Source organism: Anthonomus grandis, chromosome 7, assembly GCF_022605725.1.
Source record: "Anthonomus grandis grandis chromosome 7, icAntGran1.3, whole genome shotgun sequence".
Lineage (NCBI taxonomy): Eukaryota > Metazoa > Arthropoda > Insecta > Coleoptera > Curculionidae > Anthonomus > Anthonomus grandis.
The window spans coordinates 9410847-9428824 of NC_065552.1; the positions used below are offsets into that span (position 1 = coordinate 9410847).

General features: G+C 30.6%; 1 protein-coding gene across 4 annotated transcripts in view; it reads right to left on the reverse strand.

The window, feature by feature from the left end:
- The window catches only part of LOC126738965 (uncharacterized), a 316299-nt gene that overhangs the window by 27994 nt on the left and 270327 nt on the right, over positions 1-17978 (reverse strand). For all 4 annotated transcript variants that reach the window (XM_050444469.1, XM_050444471.1, XM_050444472.1 and 1 more), the window contains 3 exons: positions 16586-17051; positions 2534-2687; positions 2017-2158 (listed from right to left, as the gene is read on the reverse strand). In XM_050444469.1, coding sequence (XP_050300426.1) covers positions 2017-2158; positions 2534-2687; positions 16586-17051 — 762 coding nt within the window. The remainder of the gene's footprint in view (positions 1-2016; positions 2159-2533; positions 2688-16585; positions 17052-17978) is intronic.

A 17978-nucleotide genomic window follows, 5' to 3' on the forward strand; every position in this document is an offset into this window, starting at 1 on the left:
TTATGTTTTAAGATATATATTTTTTGAATATCAGAATTAGTTTTGTTTTTTTATTTTAAAATATCAAAGATATAAAACAGGAAAGAACGTCTAAATTTTAAACAACAATTCAAGTAAATAATCCCAAAGTTTAGATTGCCTGAAATCTTCATCGGTGTTGGGCAATCTAATATATTAGTTTAGTCGATAATAAAAAATCAAAGCGGAAGTTTCAAAACTCTATGTTTCAAAATTATACCTAAATATTTTAAAATGCTTGAAAAGATAAAGATTTAGTAGTTTAGTTAATAAAATAAGTTTAAATTTTAGTTATCTCTTCAGTATCAACATTAAAAGATCAATATTGACAGTTGACTGAAAAAAAATACTAGAAAGTTAAAAACTAATAATTCATAGAAATATTAAATCAAACCAAAATAATAAAAAATTTTAATAATAATTATGATTTAGAAATATTTCTTATTTCAAAAAATGTATGAAAGGACTTCTGGTACAAAAATTACATCTAAACAAAAATCTACATTTTATTACATTTAGTTAACGGGGAGTCCGGATATTAAAATTTTAAACAAAATAAAATAAATTAAAATATAAGTAAATTCTTGTACTACTTTAAGTATACTCGTATATGTATATAATAATAAATATACAAACAAATTATGACTGTCATGTTTTCTTTTCTTTTGTAAGTTTTTTTTGTCTGATAAAACTGTTTGATTTTTATTTAAATAATTTTAATTAAAATAAAACTATAAAAGTAATAAAAAACAGGAAGATTAAAAAAAATTTCACATAAAGTTAAGTTTTTTAGCTATTTCAAAAAAATTATGTACTAAACATTTAGAAAGGTCAAAAATTTGGAAAAAGTAGAATAAATATTAAAATTAAATGAAAACTATTATAAAAAACTTAAGTGCCTTAAGATTTTAGGTTAAAAATTGTAAGCGAAAAATAGTTAGTTTTTTTTTAAAAAGTCTAATTCTTGAATTAGTTTTAATAAAATTCAGCAGATATAAATGCAAAAACCTTAAATAGAAGAAAGAAAAAATATGGGAAAAATTAGGCACTGTCTGGGGGGACAATATTATGTAGACAAAAAAAATATTATTCAAGCAAAAAATCATATACAGACTAATATTTCTACATACAAATCTAAACTGTAATGTTTAATTTACTAAGAAAAAGAAAAAAAAAATATTGAAGTAACTAAACAATAGAAAAATTAAAGAAACGCATAGAGAAACCTAACAACTCGTTATAAAAAAACGCAATTATATTAAAAAATAACATTGGTAAAGCAATGCTTTATATATTTTTGGAAAATGTCTGATTATCCATTTAGAATTTTACGCCTCCAAAAGATTTGCAGGTGGCAAGTTTATTATACTAAATAAAATTTAAAAACACTCCAATGGAATTTAATGAATTATAGGCCGAGCATTGAGTAAAGTTCCGCTTGTAACAAAATATTAAGATAAATCTTCCACTTGTAACTTTTTATCTTAATATAATTTACATTTAGGTAAATGTGTGTTTCTTGAGATGTAAACTCTTAACTTGCAATTCAAAATTATTTTTGTTATAATAAATTTTAACATTAATATGTATCGTTACTATTGACACATGTAAGTAGATTTTTTTATTTTTTTAGTTTTAGTTTTTAGTTTAGAATTATATTTTTTCAAACTTTAAAATATATCCTAATTTTTGTAAATATTAAAAGAGTCGGTTATTAAAATATCTGACAAATTTTTAAAAAAATAATAAAAAGGGTAATTTTTTCTTAAAACTTGAATACCTTGAATTTTTGTATATAAAATCTGTAGCTTCTTATTATGACACCCCCTGCACTTAAGCTCTGAATTTAATTCCATTTTTTTTTATTACTTAATTAATAAATTTTTAATTCATTACTATAATTATTAATTTTAATACTTGATTTTGCTTCATTCAAAACTTGTTTTCAAGTTTTAAAAAACGTTAACTTAGATTGTCACTTTTTTTATAGTCATTTACCTGAAGATGTTCCAATAAGGCACCACTGGTGTCGAATTGTGCAACGCAGTCGTTCCAGCGACATCTACTGTCGTTCGAATGAGCTGGACTTTTCCCCAACTCCCGGCCATCGTCGATTTTCCTTGGCTTTATCAGAGGAAACCTAAATAGAAATAGTTATTGAAAATAAATGATCTCTAACAATAGACGCAATACATTTATACGTATCTTTTTACCTCTCCGGTTTACCTAAAAACCAGAATGGATTAGATATAATTTTCATATTTAGGAGGGTAGTACCTGTCTAAAAATGGAGCGATAATGCAATGAAGACTCAACTTGATAAAAAGAAAATGACGAAGTAGTAATGTTTCGATTAAATGAACTGATGGGTTAATGAAGTTATCATCATGAGTTAGTAGTAGGATATTGAGGGATGACATTGATATTACGCGTATATACTTGCCCTCACAAGATGTTCTCAGCAAACCCAAACAGCAATAGACTTAAGGAGAATTAAAGAACAAAAACTCATTACCTGATTGTCTTTGGTTGTGACAAAATGGGTGATTTTTTGGGTTCCACTGTAATCGGTTCATCGACGCTTATTTCCAGGCTTCCCCTACTGGAAAATCCGCTATCCGAGTCGGGCGATGGAGACTTTTGTTCTGGTATTCGTTCTGGGTTATTGCCTAGAAATTAAAATGAACTTTTCAAAATCTTGTTAACTAAACGTAAATTGTTTCTTTAGTAACATTTAGCTTAGTAAGTGGATCACTTCAGTTAAACTATTAAAAAGGTTCACAGGTAAAAAGAAGAAGAAAATTCTGGATAATATCTTCACAACTTAAATCAATAAATCATACAAGGAACTAGACAAAACTAAGGTCATTTTCTCGGTGATATAGAGCAAATTTGCCCTTTTTTGAATAGAAAACTCTATACTTTTGATGTCAAAAAAATGTATAATGAGAAGAATTAAAGCAATATTTACTTAAGAAAAAAAGACAAAACATATTATATAAAATAAAATTGCACGGTATATAGAATCTTAAAATTAATGGTATTTTGGGATAATGGTATCATAAAGCATGTCTCATTTCAGAATAATCAATTGCTTTAAATTTGGATATGGATAAAAACACTTTTAACATAAAATTGGGTGACATATAGTAAAACAAAATATTAATAGATTTTTGTACTATTTACTAAAAACGCCCTAGTCCTCGCACAATCCCGCAATTCTTCTAAATATTACAATTTTTATATTTAAACATTTTTGAAATCTCTTAGTGATGCGAGTTGTTGCTTGATCGCAGTATTCAGGTATTAGGCTTAGTGTCACGTCTAAAGTTGCCAGTATTATGTTTTTTGATATATAGCATTTTACTTATGTTGCATTTAATTAAGAATTTTTGTTGGTCAAGAATAATACATTTCCTTAAAATGTTCAACTAGTGCTGTAGGTTGAATAACATTTTTCTTTAGGACATCTCTTTTGAGTTCTTTAATCCGTTATTTGAGATATGTACCAGTTTGTCCTACATAACTCTTGCCACAGTTATTACACGTAATTGTATATTACACCTGATAGCAAATGTATAAGAATTAAATTTTTTTTTGCTAAACAACCTGCGTCCTATAGTGTTGATGTTACTAAATGCGATACATATTTATTTACTCGCAGTTAAGAGTATGAGCCAACTGTTCCGATAAACCTTTAATATACAGGATTTGAAAAAATGCTTGGTTCGAGGGTCTGGTGATTATTTTTGACTAAGAATTGTTAAATGAGATTAATATTTTTTTATAAAATTGTTGGCTTGAGGGAGATATTGCACGATTTTAATTTGGTTCAAGTTAATGAGTTAAAAAATAGTTTAGTAGGTTTAGGATAACAATCTATGAGGAGTCTATCATTATTGTGGCTAGTTTTCAAAAATAAGAAAGAGTAATTGTATTTAAGTTCTATAGTAAATTAGTTTGAGGAGAAAAGAATTAAAAACTTGAAGCATCTCACCATCACCTCCCTTGGGGATAGAAATCAGGACATCGTCAACCTAATTCTTCAAAAATGATACAAAAAAAGATAGCTTACTTCTCTGAGTAATTCTGACATCACTATATCTGAGCAAATCGATGATATACAATTACTCATCCTAAGTCCAAAAGTTTTTTAATCGAAGTTCCGTTGAATTCGAAATAACTACTTTTAATACAAAAATCTAGCATAGTGTGGTATTAGGTGAAATCATTGATTAATGATATTCTAGATGTATATGTATATAATTCTGTATAATAATTATATGTATGTATAGGGTGTCCCAAAAGTCAACGATAAGCCAAAAAAGGGCAATAGACCAGGTGATCAGGGATTCAAAAAAAAAATCTATCTTGAGTACTTTTAAAATTATAGGCATTCATAGAAAAACCGAAAAAAATTGACACCCCCTGTTGATCTTTTTAGTACTGTGGCTACAAATTTTTGAATTTCTAAACAATTTTTATTTTAATGTAACCCTGAATAACCCGCGATAAATTACAAAACTAAATTCAAACAAAACTGTTCACATTTTTACGAAATTATCAGATTTTTGCGCAACTTGTGTTAAAAATTGTGTCTTCTGACCATTATTTTCCAAATTTAACTAACTGTTCTGGAAAAGAAAATTACTTCACTGTTTGGCAAGTGCATTTGCCATGATCACCCAATTTAAATAAATTTACAACAATAATTAACAAAAAGTGAGAAATTAAAATTAAGAAAAAGTGTGCACTAATCCAATTTAAAACGTATTAGGAATGGAGGCAGACAGTTTTAACATTTGTTGCGACTTAAATAATCTTTTATTTCATTTATTTTGACTATAAAATTAACTTAGCTTAGAGCAGCGGCGTACATTTGACTATGTACTAAAAAAATAATAATACACACCTATTGAAGCAATAATCTAGCAAGTATCTTATCATTTTGAAATCTAAATTAGATACGCCAACTTTTGAAATCACTTACCAAGCAGTCAAGTAATTTTCTTTTTCAGGACAGTTAGTTAAATTTGGGAAATGATGGTCAAAAGACATTGTATTTGACTTTAGTTTTGTAATTCATCGAAAGGTTATTTAGGGTTACATTAAAAAAAATTGTTAAGAAATTCGAAAATTTGTAGCCACAGTACTAAAAAGGTCAACAGGGGGTGTATTTTTTTTCGGTTTTTCTATGAATGCCTATAATTTTAAAAGTACTCAAGATAGATTTTTTTTAGTATTTTTTTGAATCCCTGAGCACCTGGTCTATTGCCCTTTATCGGCTTATCGTTGACTTTTGGGACACCCTGTATAGACTGGATGAATTAAGAATATTTAAAGTAGTGGCATACATCATTTGTCTCTACATACATTAAATACCAATTTTAATATATTGACCATAATATTGGTCTCTTTGAAACACATTGTTCAGTATTTGAGAAATCTATTTAGGGATAATATAAATGGGAGAACCAATAAAACTCACTATAGGTCCAATGAGGGTTTCCGTATTTATGTATTTTAGGTAGACAATACATTTTTTAAAATACCTTATATTCGCATTTCAATTGTTTTGCCAGTGTATCATTTGTTGACTTTTTTTCAGTAGTGTATCAAGTAGCTTGTAACATTGGTTTTATTTTATTTTTTTGTGTATCTTTTTTGTGGTATTTTATATAAAACTTTTGCAGCCTTTATGTAAAGCAGTAGCTGCTATTACATAAAGGCTGCAAAAGTACTGAGCCTCCAGAATTTTTTTTAACCCTAGAATCAACCATTTATAGAAATAATTAATAACGGGCGAAAATCACACAAACGCCGTCTACGTTAAGATGCCACTTTAAAGTTGGTCAGCAGAGTAATCAACCCTTTTTCGCACTACTTACTATATAAACTTAATTGGTCGACATAAAACCAGGCTGCGGGTTCAATATTACCGCTCCTCTTACGTTGCGACATCTAATGCCATCAGTTTTCATAGCGCTATTTCAATAAGAAAGTGCACTGCAGTTCTTTCAGTCCAAGCGAATAAATAAATGTTTATAGTTTTTGTGGTGTCGCGTTTTATGATTTAAATTTTTTGTCGTATCTTGTATTTTCGCTTTTTTTGTTATAGTTTAGAATTTATTTTAAATGGATCTAAGCAATTATTTAAGAAATTAAAAAAAATCGTAACCTAGTAGCCTAGCGTAGTATGCAAAAAATTGGGTTTCAAATAAGAGGAACGTCCAGATCTGGTGTGAGAAACAGTACAATAGACAATGTAATCGCAATTATAATTATTTAACAAACCATTGTATATGTAGATGCAGTATGAAAAATGTGTTACTTTGTGTTATTTATGTACTTTTTGCGAATATAAGTTATGGGGTGTCTTTAAAAAAATCATTTGCTGAAGTTCAGATCCTCCATATTTGTTTAATTCGCGACTTTGCACTAAAACTACATAACAAACAATATAAAATATTAACAAAATTTCAGACTAATAAAAAAAATATATTCAAAACTTTTTGCACCACCATAAACTTCACCCATAATCAGAGTTTCTTCATTTAAATTAAGATACTTCTTTCAGATAAGTTTAGGACTTATTAATTAATTTAAAATATTATGGTAAGCCACTGAAATAAGAGATAAATGATAGTTAAAGAGCAGATAAATCATCCTAAATAGAATCTTCTATACATAAATCATCATAAGTAAGACAACGAAATACCTAAAAATTTTAGAATATTCACCTCAATACAAGAATTATGGAAATGATCCTAAATAAAGTTCTAGATTGGGCATCGATATCAATCTCATAAAACTTTTGTATTAAACCTGATTCTAAATAGGCAAGAAGAAATTAGAAAAAACAGACAAATAATAACATATAAGCCAAATATAACAAATAGTCGCAACTAAAAATACAAATGATAATAAAAGAGATACAGGACAAACAGGAAGAATTTCACTTTTAAAAGTGATATCATGTTTTAAACCTTGTATGAGTTAAAAAAAAGTAATAGAAATAAAAAAATAATTTTTTTACTCAGAGTTTAGTGATGTAGTTAGAAAAAAAAATTAGTAATTTTCCTCTAAGAAATGACCCACATTTTGTCTTTTTGAAATTGAAATGTATAATATCTGAAAATCCGTAATCTGTAAATCCGCCCGTGTTTTAATAAAATTTTTATACAATTCTATAATATAATATAAAATTTGAACCTTTTGTCAATTGGTCCAAAATTCTAATAGAATCGTAAACATTTGCCTTTAAACTGACTTTTAGAAATATCTTTGTGATGCCAGATTGGCGCGAATGGCTTTAAAAACATATTAGGATCTATCTATATATCATATATAAAATATTATGGTAAGCCACATGAATAAATATTAATGATGGTTTAAAGAGCTTTTTCCTGTCGAGCTTTAAAGCTTATAAATGGCGCATTCTGGAAGTTTAACGGACAATGGTTTAAAACGCATCTTTTCAACTTAATAGGGCTTAAACAAAGATTTATATATTTCTTTCGGAAGGTTAGTTTTGTATAGTTTTGTATAATGTTTATTTATTATTTATTTTATTTATTAAATTATTTATTTATTTTTTGTTATTTACATGTAAAAAACTTGTTTTCCTCCTACTACTGATATCCATTAATGGAAATTCGTCATTACTTCTGACCCTATCCCGTGGTTGTTCTAACTTTCAGTATCCAGCTTTTTATACTATAAAATAATACGCATCATACATAATATTTTGTGTATAAATACAGAAAAAATATGTATTTGTTTGGCTTATATTTTATTATATATATTTTAATTATATTATATTTTGGTTATAAGAGATATGAAGGAATCAATTTATCTTTAGGCATAGATTGGGTATAAGAGGCGAAAGTCACAACCTAAGTACTTGCCCAGAACTGCTACGACCGAACAAGGGACGTGTTGTGTGTGCTGTATAGATTATGATAAAGTATTTGCGTGCAACACGACAAATTAATGCAGCGCCTCAAAAACTTGATAAAGATCAGAAAGACATGAAATTAAAAACTTATTTTGGAACTAAAATGCACAAACAAAATTAGACAATAACATGTCCAATACCTAATCAAGAGAATAATTCGGCAGAGATGTGTGCTCTTTCTATTCCTATTTAATTTAAATTCTAAAGCAATTTTTCAAGGAGCTTCAGAACAATTGGAAATAAAGGTTAATAGAGTATAGATTAACAATATCCAATAAACTGATGACGCGGTTTGATCGGCGACAATATACACGACCTATAACAACTGGTCAATGTGGTAGGAAATGAGAGTAAATAAATGAGTCTAAATATTGTAACGACATCGTAAATGCTAAGAAACCAGCTGAATCTCCGTCATTCCGTAATGACGCAATTTGCACACCGTACGACATCTCGAAGGTTGGCGAGAAGCTTCCGGAACAGCGTTTTGCCGAGTATATAAGGGACCGCATCACCGATAGTTGTTAGTTCAGTGAAGTAGATTTCGAAATATTGGCACGAGATTTAAATAGTAATAGCAATGTCTAGTAGTCGTGAATGATCGTGTTTTCGAAGATAAAGTGTGTAAATAAATTACTTAACCATTTTCGATTATTTTTATTTATACCTGACAAACGGGACAAACGCTACATTGGTGTGAGAAGTGGGGTATGAATTAGACGTCAGTCAACTGGACATTGGTGGAAATAAATAATAGTAGACTAAAAGTGTGTGAAAATGCCAAAGCTGTTCTGGAACTAGAGAAAACGGACTGCGATATGATGGGAAATAAAGCGCCTTCCTAACTTATTACTTGAGAAAGGCAATAACCTGATATCGGTGAAGTGTTGCAAAGTTTGAAAAAAGAACTGCTGGAAGATAAATTCTATAAAACTGAAAGAAAACTGTGCCACACTAAAAGAGAATTATACCAGGATAGAATAAGAGATTTTAGAAAATAATGCCAGTTCAAAAAGCGAGTTAAAAAAAGAAATTCTAAAAAAATATTCTTTACTGACAAAGAAGATTCTTTCATTAGTGGAGGACAGAATCCAAGAAGTGCAAAACAAAATTGCAACATTGGACGTGAACACTTTCGATGAGTTCCCCTGTAGACCTTCAGCAGTTGACCACAAGAACAAGTTTGTGCCAATACGGCATCTGTTGAGGTGCATCCGGCTGATGCACCTCAAACTACCTCAATTTGATGGTTCTACAAGCATTAGTTTAAAGTGGCAGCAAAAGCAAATAATTGCCAGTCATACTTGGCAAAATAGGGATCTTATAAGAGACCGAGAGGAAGAAGAAGTATTTAAAAAATATCAAGCTTTACTTCTATCAATTTAGGTTAAAACGGCTCACTTTAAAATTACCATTAACATGATTAACAAATTAAAATAATTTGAAAAAAATTATTTTGTTTGTTGATAACTGTTGCTCACCCTAAAGACTAAGGCTGGTATTTTTTCCTCCAACTAAGATTTCCAAACATAACCATTAGATCAAGGTTTCTTGCATAAACGTAAATCAATATCACCAGAAAATTTTTCAAAAAAATTGTAAAACTTTTTAAAAGAAATTAATGAGTTTATGGATGTGAATTACAGTTTACCAAAAGTTAAGGTTTATTGATCTTAGTCAGAGTTTAAGAGCCCAGATTGAAAATCATCATCCTCAAAACGGTTATCTGTTACCATTATTAGGCCATCTGTTAAAGTTGCATCAATCAGCTTCAAATGAGCAGGATGCAATTTCATTGGACTTATTAGTATCTTATTTAAAGCGAGATTTACATACCGATTTGCTGTATAATGCGTTAAATAACATTAAAGTATTTTGTTGAAAAGCAAAAATTTTTTTTCTTCAACTACCTATTTTTTTGTGCTTAAATAATCATTAATTTGTTTGATTTAATGTTAAATGTATGTGCTTAGATAAAGCCGTTTAATAACTCGATGTGCGACCGAAGCGTGCGTTCAAATTTTTGTTCAAATTGATATATGAATTCTAAACAACAGTGTAGAGATTATTCCTGAGCATATTTTGCTTTATTTTCATAGGGATATACTTGCTATTTTTTACTAAGTGGATCCTTTTAGACAAAACATTTTTATATCTACGACTACTACTTAAAAATTTTCCAAAATTTCCGATACTTTTGTTTTGATTGACGAAATAGATAAATGAAAAAATTGAAAATTTTCGCAAGGCAAAAATATAACATGTTTTGAAATACCTGGAAAATTATTTTTTTTGACTACACCCACCATTGAACTCCACGTAATATTTATATCTAATTTCAATGTTACTTTATCTTCTAATTAATAAAAATCCTACAATAGCACATCGCTAAGGCATTTAACCAGGCAACTATTAAAATTATTCACAAAGCGGGAAATAAGAAATTAATTTCCAACTTAAAATCCATTTCGCTAATTAATACTGGCAGCAAAATGAAAAGATAATTAGGAAATATTTTCTCTTTTGGAAATAAACAAAGTTTTGGATTTTGAAATAATCTTTTAATATGCAATAACCGTAGTGGCGATTACAAATATTATAAACAACGCTCTAAATAATACAGTCAATTGTATCAAATTGCAGTTTTTTTTTTAGGAATGCAGTTAATATATATATTTGTATAAGTCACTTGACTAATCGAACACAATAGCCTTAAATTGTCTTTTGATCTCATATTTATACTGTATTTTCTACTTATTTACTATTAAATTTAGGGAAGAATAAATAAGTTTTGTTAAAGATTTTATCCTATTATATAAGGAAAAAGACTTAAATTTTTTAAAGAAAATATGGAAGTAACGTTTGGTATTTTTAAATGGCTTACCTATCACCTCTTGTGTGTACATTTTTATTTTATCATAGAAGTTTTTAAAATTGAAAAAATAAATAATTTTAGTTATAAATAATTTAAACTATGCTCAAGCAATATTCTATTAAAAAATAACAAAACACTTAGATATAATTATTAAAGATTAATATGCATAGAGTGAATAAAATAAAAATTATGATTAAATAACACTTACTTGTAGGTGAAGTTATTTTCAAATCAGTTTCCTTAACAAGTTTTTCCCATATTTTTTGAATTTTTTCAGTTTTAGTGACACGTTTTCTTAGTACGTACATTTTTTTAGCTTAAGAAACACAACTACACGTTAGGATAGTTTAACTTACACTGACCCTATTTGGAAATTTTTGGCATACAGGTAGTCTTATAAGTATTTAAAAATCATCAAATTATTCCTTAATCCGAAAAGAGTAATAAAGTAGTAGGTAAAAGGTTCTTAAGTCTTTAAATTGTGATATAATATAAAAAGGTGTTTCCTTATTTTTATATAAATGATTTGAGAATAATAAGGTTATTAAGTTATAATATTTTACCTGAAAGGAAGGGTAACGGAAGGGATTTTTGTTGTTGTTTTAATACATATTTTATACAGTGTTGTCGCTCCTATATAAATCAATCAGCAATATTTATTAATTTTAAATACACCTAGTATTAATTATTTTTGAGGATAAAGTTGCATGATTGAATGCTTATTAAATTATTTCTTTTACAAAAGGGTTTAGTTCTAATATATTATAGAAAATACAACATGTGAATTACTATTAACGCTTTTGAGTGATCAGATTATCACACTGAGTTATCACATTGGAAAAATAAATGTGTTCCTAAAAGATTAAAAAGAAAACATGATTGAAAAATCCTAAAAATTACGTAACAGGGTAAGTATTAATTCGCAAATTCGCCAAAATTAACACTCTAGTAATGTCACATTATTATTTTTAAGCATACCTAATCATGTCCCATTTCCGTTGTGTCTCATATTTATGAATAAACTTTTATTAAAGCTTGCCAACAATTGTAATATCCATGTTAGCGAAAAATCAGTAACGATAAAATTAATTAAATTAATATTCTTCAAGTTTTTATAATAAAAGGGCTATATTTTATATAAAAAATTAGAAAACGCCATATGGATATCGAAATAAATTAATAATTTTAAAAGCCTAAAAATAAGCATTTTTCAGATATCAAAAGAACATATGTAATTATTTAAAGATACAAATATTCTAAACAAATAATTGAGCAAAGTATTTTGCTAAAAGAATATCGAAAATAAACTTATTTTATCATGAAAATTATAACAAAAGCACTTAAGCTTTAAGCACGAAAATTTTTGTCATTTTGGCAACACCTCCTCTTTTACATATCGCGAATTCAGGAGTATACGACGCATCGTGATTTCGGGACAGGCGCGCACCCTCACGGCCTTGACGCGTAACATCTTTAGTCAGTTCTTTTGTAATTCCTAACTTAATAGAAAAAACGCGTTTAAAAATCACTTCTCAGTCGTGAAACTCGATTGGTTTTGACGAAAGTTTATTAGAACATGTGTTTAAAGCTAACAATTGGATCGGTTGCTATCAACCTATTGAGAACGCCTCATGTTACCTTGGTTGCCATTGACCTATTTGTTTCTACAGGCGTGTTATACAGATTTCTGCAGACCCTCTGGACCAAACATCTAGAATTAATCTTGGATTCACATTTTAGTAGGACAAACTTGTTATTTTTATAGATAATATAAATAGATGTTTCATTTTTACGTTTAGGATTTACAAAAAACAAGCCTGCTCACGACGGTGGTCCCAGAACTAACCTGACCTAGACATAGCGGTAGTTGTTGTGAAAAATATCACTGCATTAGAAGGTACAAAATCACGTTGTTTAGTATTTATTTTTCAGCTAACAATAGCCAACGCTTTTAGTGAATTTGTGAAAATGGAGAAAATTGACTATCTTGAAAAAGGTAAAACTATCAATGGCAAATATTGCAACGTTTTAGCAAAGAAATCAAGCAAAAACGGACACTTTTGGATAAAAAGAAGTGTGGTTTCATCAAGACAATGCACCAGCTTATAAATCCGTTATGCAGTGGTCAAAATTAACGAATTAAAGTTTAAACTGCCACCGTATGTATCCTATTCGCCAGATTTAACCCCCTGGGATTATTTGCTATAATCTGGTTACGATAATTGGATACAGCGATCTATAGAGTGTGCCAACGTTATAAGCAGACTAGATCATTTCATAGGCGATGGAACAGGCAGAAGACGAGTTACAATTACTTGTGATTAACGCTTTGTTGTGTTAACAACACCTTAATGCCGTTTAAGTGCAAAGACAGCTCCGTGAGATGCAAGAAGTGCTATTATCAATAAATCAAGCAAAAACGAACACTTTTGGATAAAAAGAAGTGTGGTGTCATCAAGACAACGTATCAGCTCATAAATCCATTATGCAGTGGTCAAAATTAACGAATTAAAATTTAAACTGCTACCGTATGTATCATATTCGCCAGATTTAACCCCCTGGGATTATTTGCTGTTTCCTTCTTTCATAGGTAACCTGGGATTAATTGCTGTTTCCAAACTTGAAAAAATGGCTGAGAAGGAATACTTGAAAAGAGACTTGGCTAACGAGCTATTGCTAGATGATACAGCGAGCCATATGTTATAAGCAGACTAGATCCTTTCATACGCGACCTAGAACAGGCAGAAGATGAATTACAACCACTTGTGATTAACGCTTTATTGTGTTAACAACACCTTAATGCCGTTCAAGTGCAAAGATAGCTTTGTGAGATGCAAGAAATGCTATTAGTCAGTGGACAGAAAAACGAAAACTGCAGTACAATAACCTATCTCGTTAAACAGTTGCAATTGATCCAACACTTACTCCAGCTCATCGTCAAGCACTCCTGCGTTTTACATAGAATCATCTGAATTAGTTATTGGAACGATGAGGATCTGTTCTGTTCTCAGATGAGACTATGCCTCCATGGTAGACACTGAAGAAGAAAAGTGTACTGAAGAACAAGAAAGCGATTTGTAGATTGCTGTTTTAAAGAGCAGATTGCTTATGGAAGTGATTTCTGCTGATTTAGGGTACAATTGGTATAGCCACTTATTCTTAGTTCATTCATAGGGGCGACCGTGTTCACGGAAGAAGCTTAAGGGCTACTAGATATATCGTGGATTTTACCAATTCATATGGTACCTGCCTTACGTTGTCTACATTAGAGACGAATTTACCATTATGCATGATAATGCAAGGACATACTCCGCAAGAATCATGCACAATTAAATTGCAGAGATCGGATTTCGGGTTGTGGAGTGGCTAGCATACAGTCCTAACCTAAATCAAGGATTTATGGAATAAGCAAGAATTGTAGCTAGATTTCATACCCCAAACTTGATCCAAAAGCTAATTATTGGAGTAGAAGAAGAGTGGCTTAACATACCACAAGAAACAATAGCAATCTTGGTGAGCTCTCTGCCTAATCATATAAGAGATAATATTAGGGCAAGAGGAGATGATACCTATTATTAAAGCATATTATGTTGTCTTTCAAACAGCATATTCCTTTTTTTGATTTGACCAATAATTTTTTTTTTAAAATTCTACATTCAAGGGTTTACAGTAGTACAATTCATATGCACGCAAATTTACATACATATGTCTAGAATAGGTAATTGGATAACCTGGTTTTAGTATTACCATCTTGAGTATATGTAACTATTCTCTTATTTATCTAAAAAAAAACAGCTCTTAGTATAAATGGGATTTTATCCAAGAGCTGCATTTTGTCGCGAAAATTTTATTTTTTTTCAACCTACATAAGAAAAAAACTAAACGAGTGTCATTGGTGTGACTGTAAAACATTATTTAATTATCGCTCTATTAATATTCATTTAATAGTATACGAATCAATCGAAACGGGAGAAGATAAATCGAAAATTCTTGAACTTATCTCGTGAAATTTGGGATGCTGTAGTATCTAATTGTAGCGTAGAAGCGAGAAAGTTTCTAAAGCTTCTCAATGTTGCCAATAAAACTAACTTTTGCATTGTTTTTAATAAATCTTTACCAAAGTCTTTCGTACAATCTTCGCTTTTAAAACTATGTGAAGAAGTAGTATCGTACAAACTACATGCATTTGCCATTGTCTCATAATTCGAGCTTCAGTCTTTTCAAAGTCTTTGTATTTTTCTATCTTTTCAGAATGCTTTTCCAACCTAATGTTATTTTTTGGGAATGCTTCTTTCCTCGTTATCTTGTTCTGTTTATCTACAAGTACCATGTTTAATCAATTATGGTTCGCTATTTCATCTGTAAACAGCGTATGGTTCCAATGCATCTTATGGTTGTTTTCTTGGAAGGAGCAAGAGTGTCTACTACGGTATTTTTTATTTCGGTGTCAGGAATTCGGGCATATTTTATTGGTTTCTGATGACACTTGTATACCCTCATAGGGAAACATCCTAAGTTCCTACATATCGAAGATATTAAGCTCTGGGGGAACACTTTCCAAGTTATTAGTCTTCGTTGTTGAATTCCAAAAATTTTCGAACAATGCGAGCTATAGATAATAGCACCACTTTTAGTAACCCTCTATAGAAGTGCTGACTAATTCCTAGTTTTTTAGGTTGTTTTTGGTACTATTCCAAAGGTTGACAATATGATTAGAATCCATATCTCTCGCCCTTCGCCATTATAGCTGTATACGAACTTCTAGGTCACGGTCATTAATAATTATTGTATGCTTTCTGCAAAATTTGAAGGATATTAAAGGTGAATTATTAAAGAAAATTTATGAATATTATCCAAGCATTCATCATTTTACCGAAGAAACGCGTTTTTTAATGATCTCATAAAAAATTTCTGAAGTGAAAAACACCTTAATAATATGGCAATAAAACTACAAATATCTGGATCTTTAAATACAAATAAGAGAATTACATCAATTACAATCTTAATAAATAATTAGCAGTCAAGTGACATGTGGAGATTATTCTTGCATTGACGAGTAAAAAATATTCACTAGTTTTTCAACTTTATTTACTCGTTACGCATTACTACAATTTGTTTTTAGTCTTCTTAAGATTAAATTTAAAGTTTTTGCAAGGTGAAACTTCTTTCTTCATAAAACGGAAATCTACATTCCACATACAAGAAAAATTTGCACCAGGTGTACATCATTGAAACCTGCTTTTTAATCCGACGTTGTGAAGGTCAATAGATAAATTAATTCTTATTAAAACGAGTATTGACATAAAAAAATAATATTGATATTTTACACCTGGCATCTGATCAAATGGCGAACTTTTTAAATAGGATCTAACTTTTATATTAAATGGTACGTCTAACTACAAATTTTGTTAATCTAACCTAGATGCAAAAACTCCAAGATATATTTTGATTTGTATCGCGTTCATATTACAATTAGGTACCACAGCATCCCATAATTTACGACAAAAGTTCAAGAATTTTGAATTTTCTCGCGTGTATATTCATTGCGTTTAAGTGATAAATAGTGTTTAACAATCTCACCAGGTACAATTATTTATTTTGTTCCTATTCAATTTAAATAATATCGATGCTCAACATTCATACGGTTTGTCTGTGATATTTTCTTGAGATCACAGAAATCGATTCGCATTTTTGGCGGAATTTGTCGTCTTACTACATATAAACTCAATTCTTACCTTCACTCCAACATGGACTTGCTCCCTCCTTCCTCCCGACGTCAGGAGGCTCGCTCGGCTGTTCCTCTTGATGCGTCTGGCACTCTTCGGTCCTATAAGGCTCCTCGGTTTGACCACCATTGACATACGACGCCGTTTGTACCTCAGTAGGACTACTACTACTACTGCTATTACTATATTGCTTTCCAAAGGTGCTGAAGCACGAGGCGGTGTTGTCCGGCAACACTTTTGGCCTCGCCGGCAACACCGTGGGTAAGGCAGTGTCGACACTTAAAGTGACGTTTGCGGCGGCGGCGATGTTTGTCGTGGTGGAGGGCGGTCTGGCTAAGGCGTTCAATGTTACCATAGGCACTACCGTTGCATTGACTTTGATCAAGTTGGCATTTAGGGTTGCGATTTTTTGTACTGGTACGGGCAGGCAGGTGGTGGCTGGTTGGCGGCTGATTAGGTTGCTCCATGTTTGGGTCTAAAACGGAACAAGACAGCCATGAATAACTAGATTATTAAAAATCATTTTCAATAATTTGTCAAGATTATTTACATCTTCTTAACTAACCTAACTAAAGACGCAAAAGAAGTAGAAAAAATGGTTGGAAGCATTATAATCCAATAATTGCTAAACAATAAATAACTCCAGGAGTTGGGCTACCAAGGGATTGAGAGAGTAAGTTTAGGCTAATTGGCGTAATGCCAAATAAACTCATAGCCTAACGCACAGGGTAGCTTTGGTGCACTTGCACAGACGGCCCTTGGGCTTTGCACGTCTTCAGTTATTAAACTTTCAAGACTACCTCGATCAATTGATCAGAAGTATGTAAATACTATTGTTTGCATACTTCCCGCGCTAACCCTGTTGAGACTAAACTCTACGGATCGTTCAGACTCAATGTCAATAAGCTCCCTGGTAATAATGCTTGCAGTTGCCTGGCTAGAACGAAATTCTTCTCCTCCTCTTATGTGTGATTGTCCTTTTTTTCATTTTTTTGCTATTGAGCCATCTAGATTCCTTTCATTACTTTACTTTCCTTTTTCCCTTTCTCAATCTTTCAGTCCTAATCTACTAGAGGTTGTGAATAGAGATTTTTTGTAATGTGAACCACATTACAAAAAATGACAAACCCCAGAACGAGTCTCTAGGGGCAATAGCAGAAACAGAAGCCAACCTAGAGATTATAGAAATGGGCCCAAAAACCCGGAATCTGTACAGGAAATGACTTTCTGGAGCATAATACCGTAAATTAACTATAGAGCGGTCAGAGGCAAAGGGGTGCCGATAAAACCTAGGCAACCTTGGCGCAATCGAAGGCCTAAAATGTCAGTGGACTATGGAAGCTGAAAAGTCATTTACAAGCAAAATTTTCTGACTGACATTCAAACAAAATACAAGCAGATT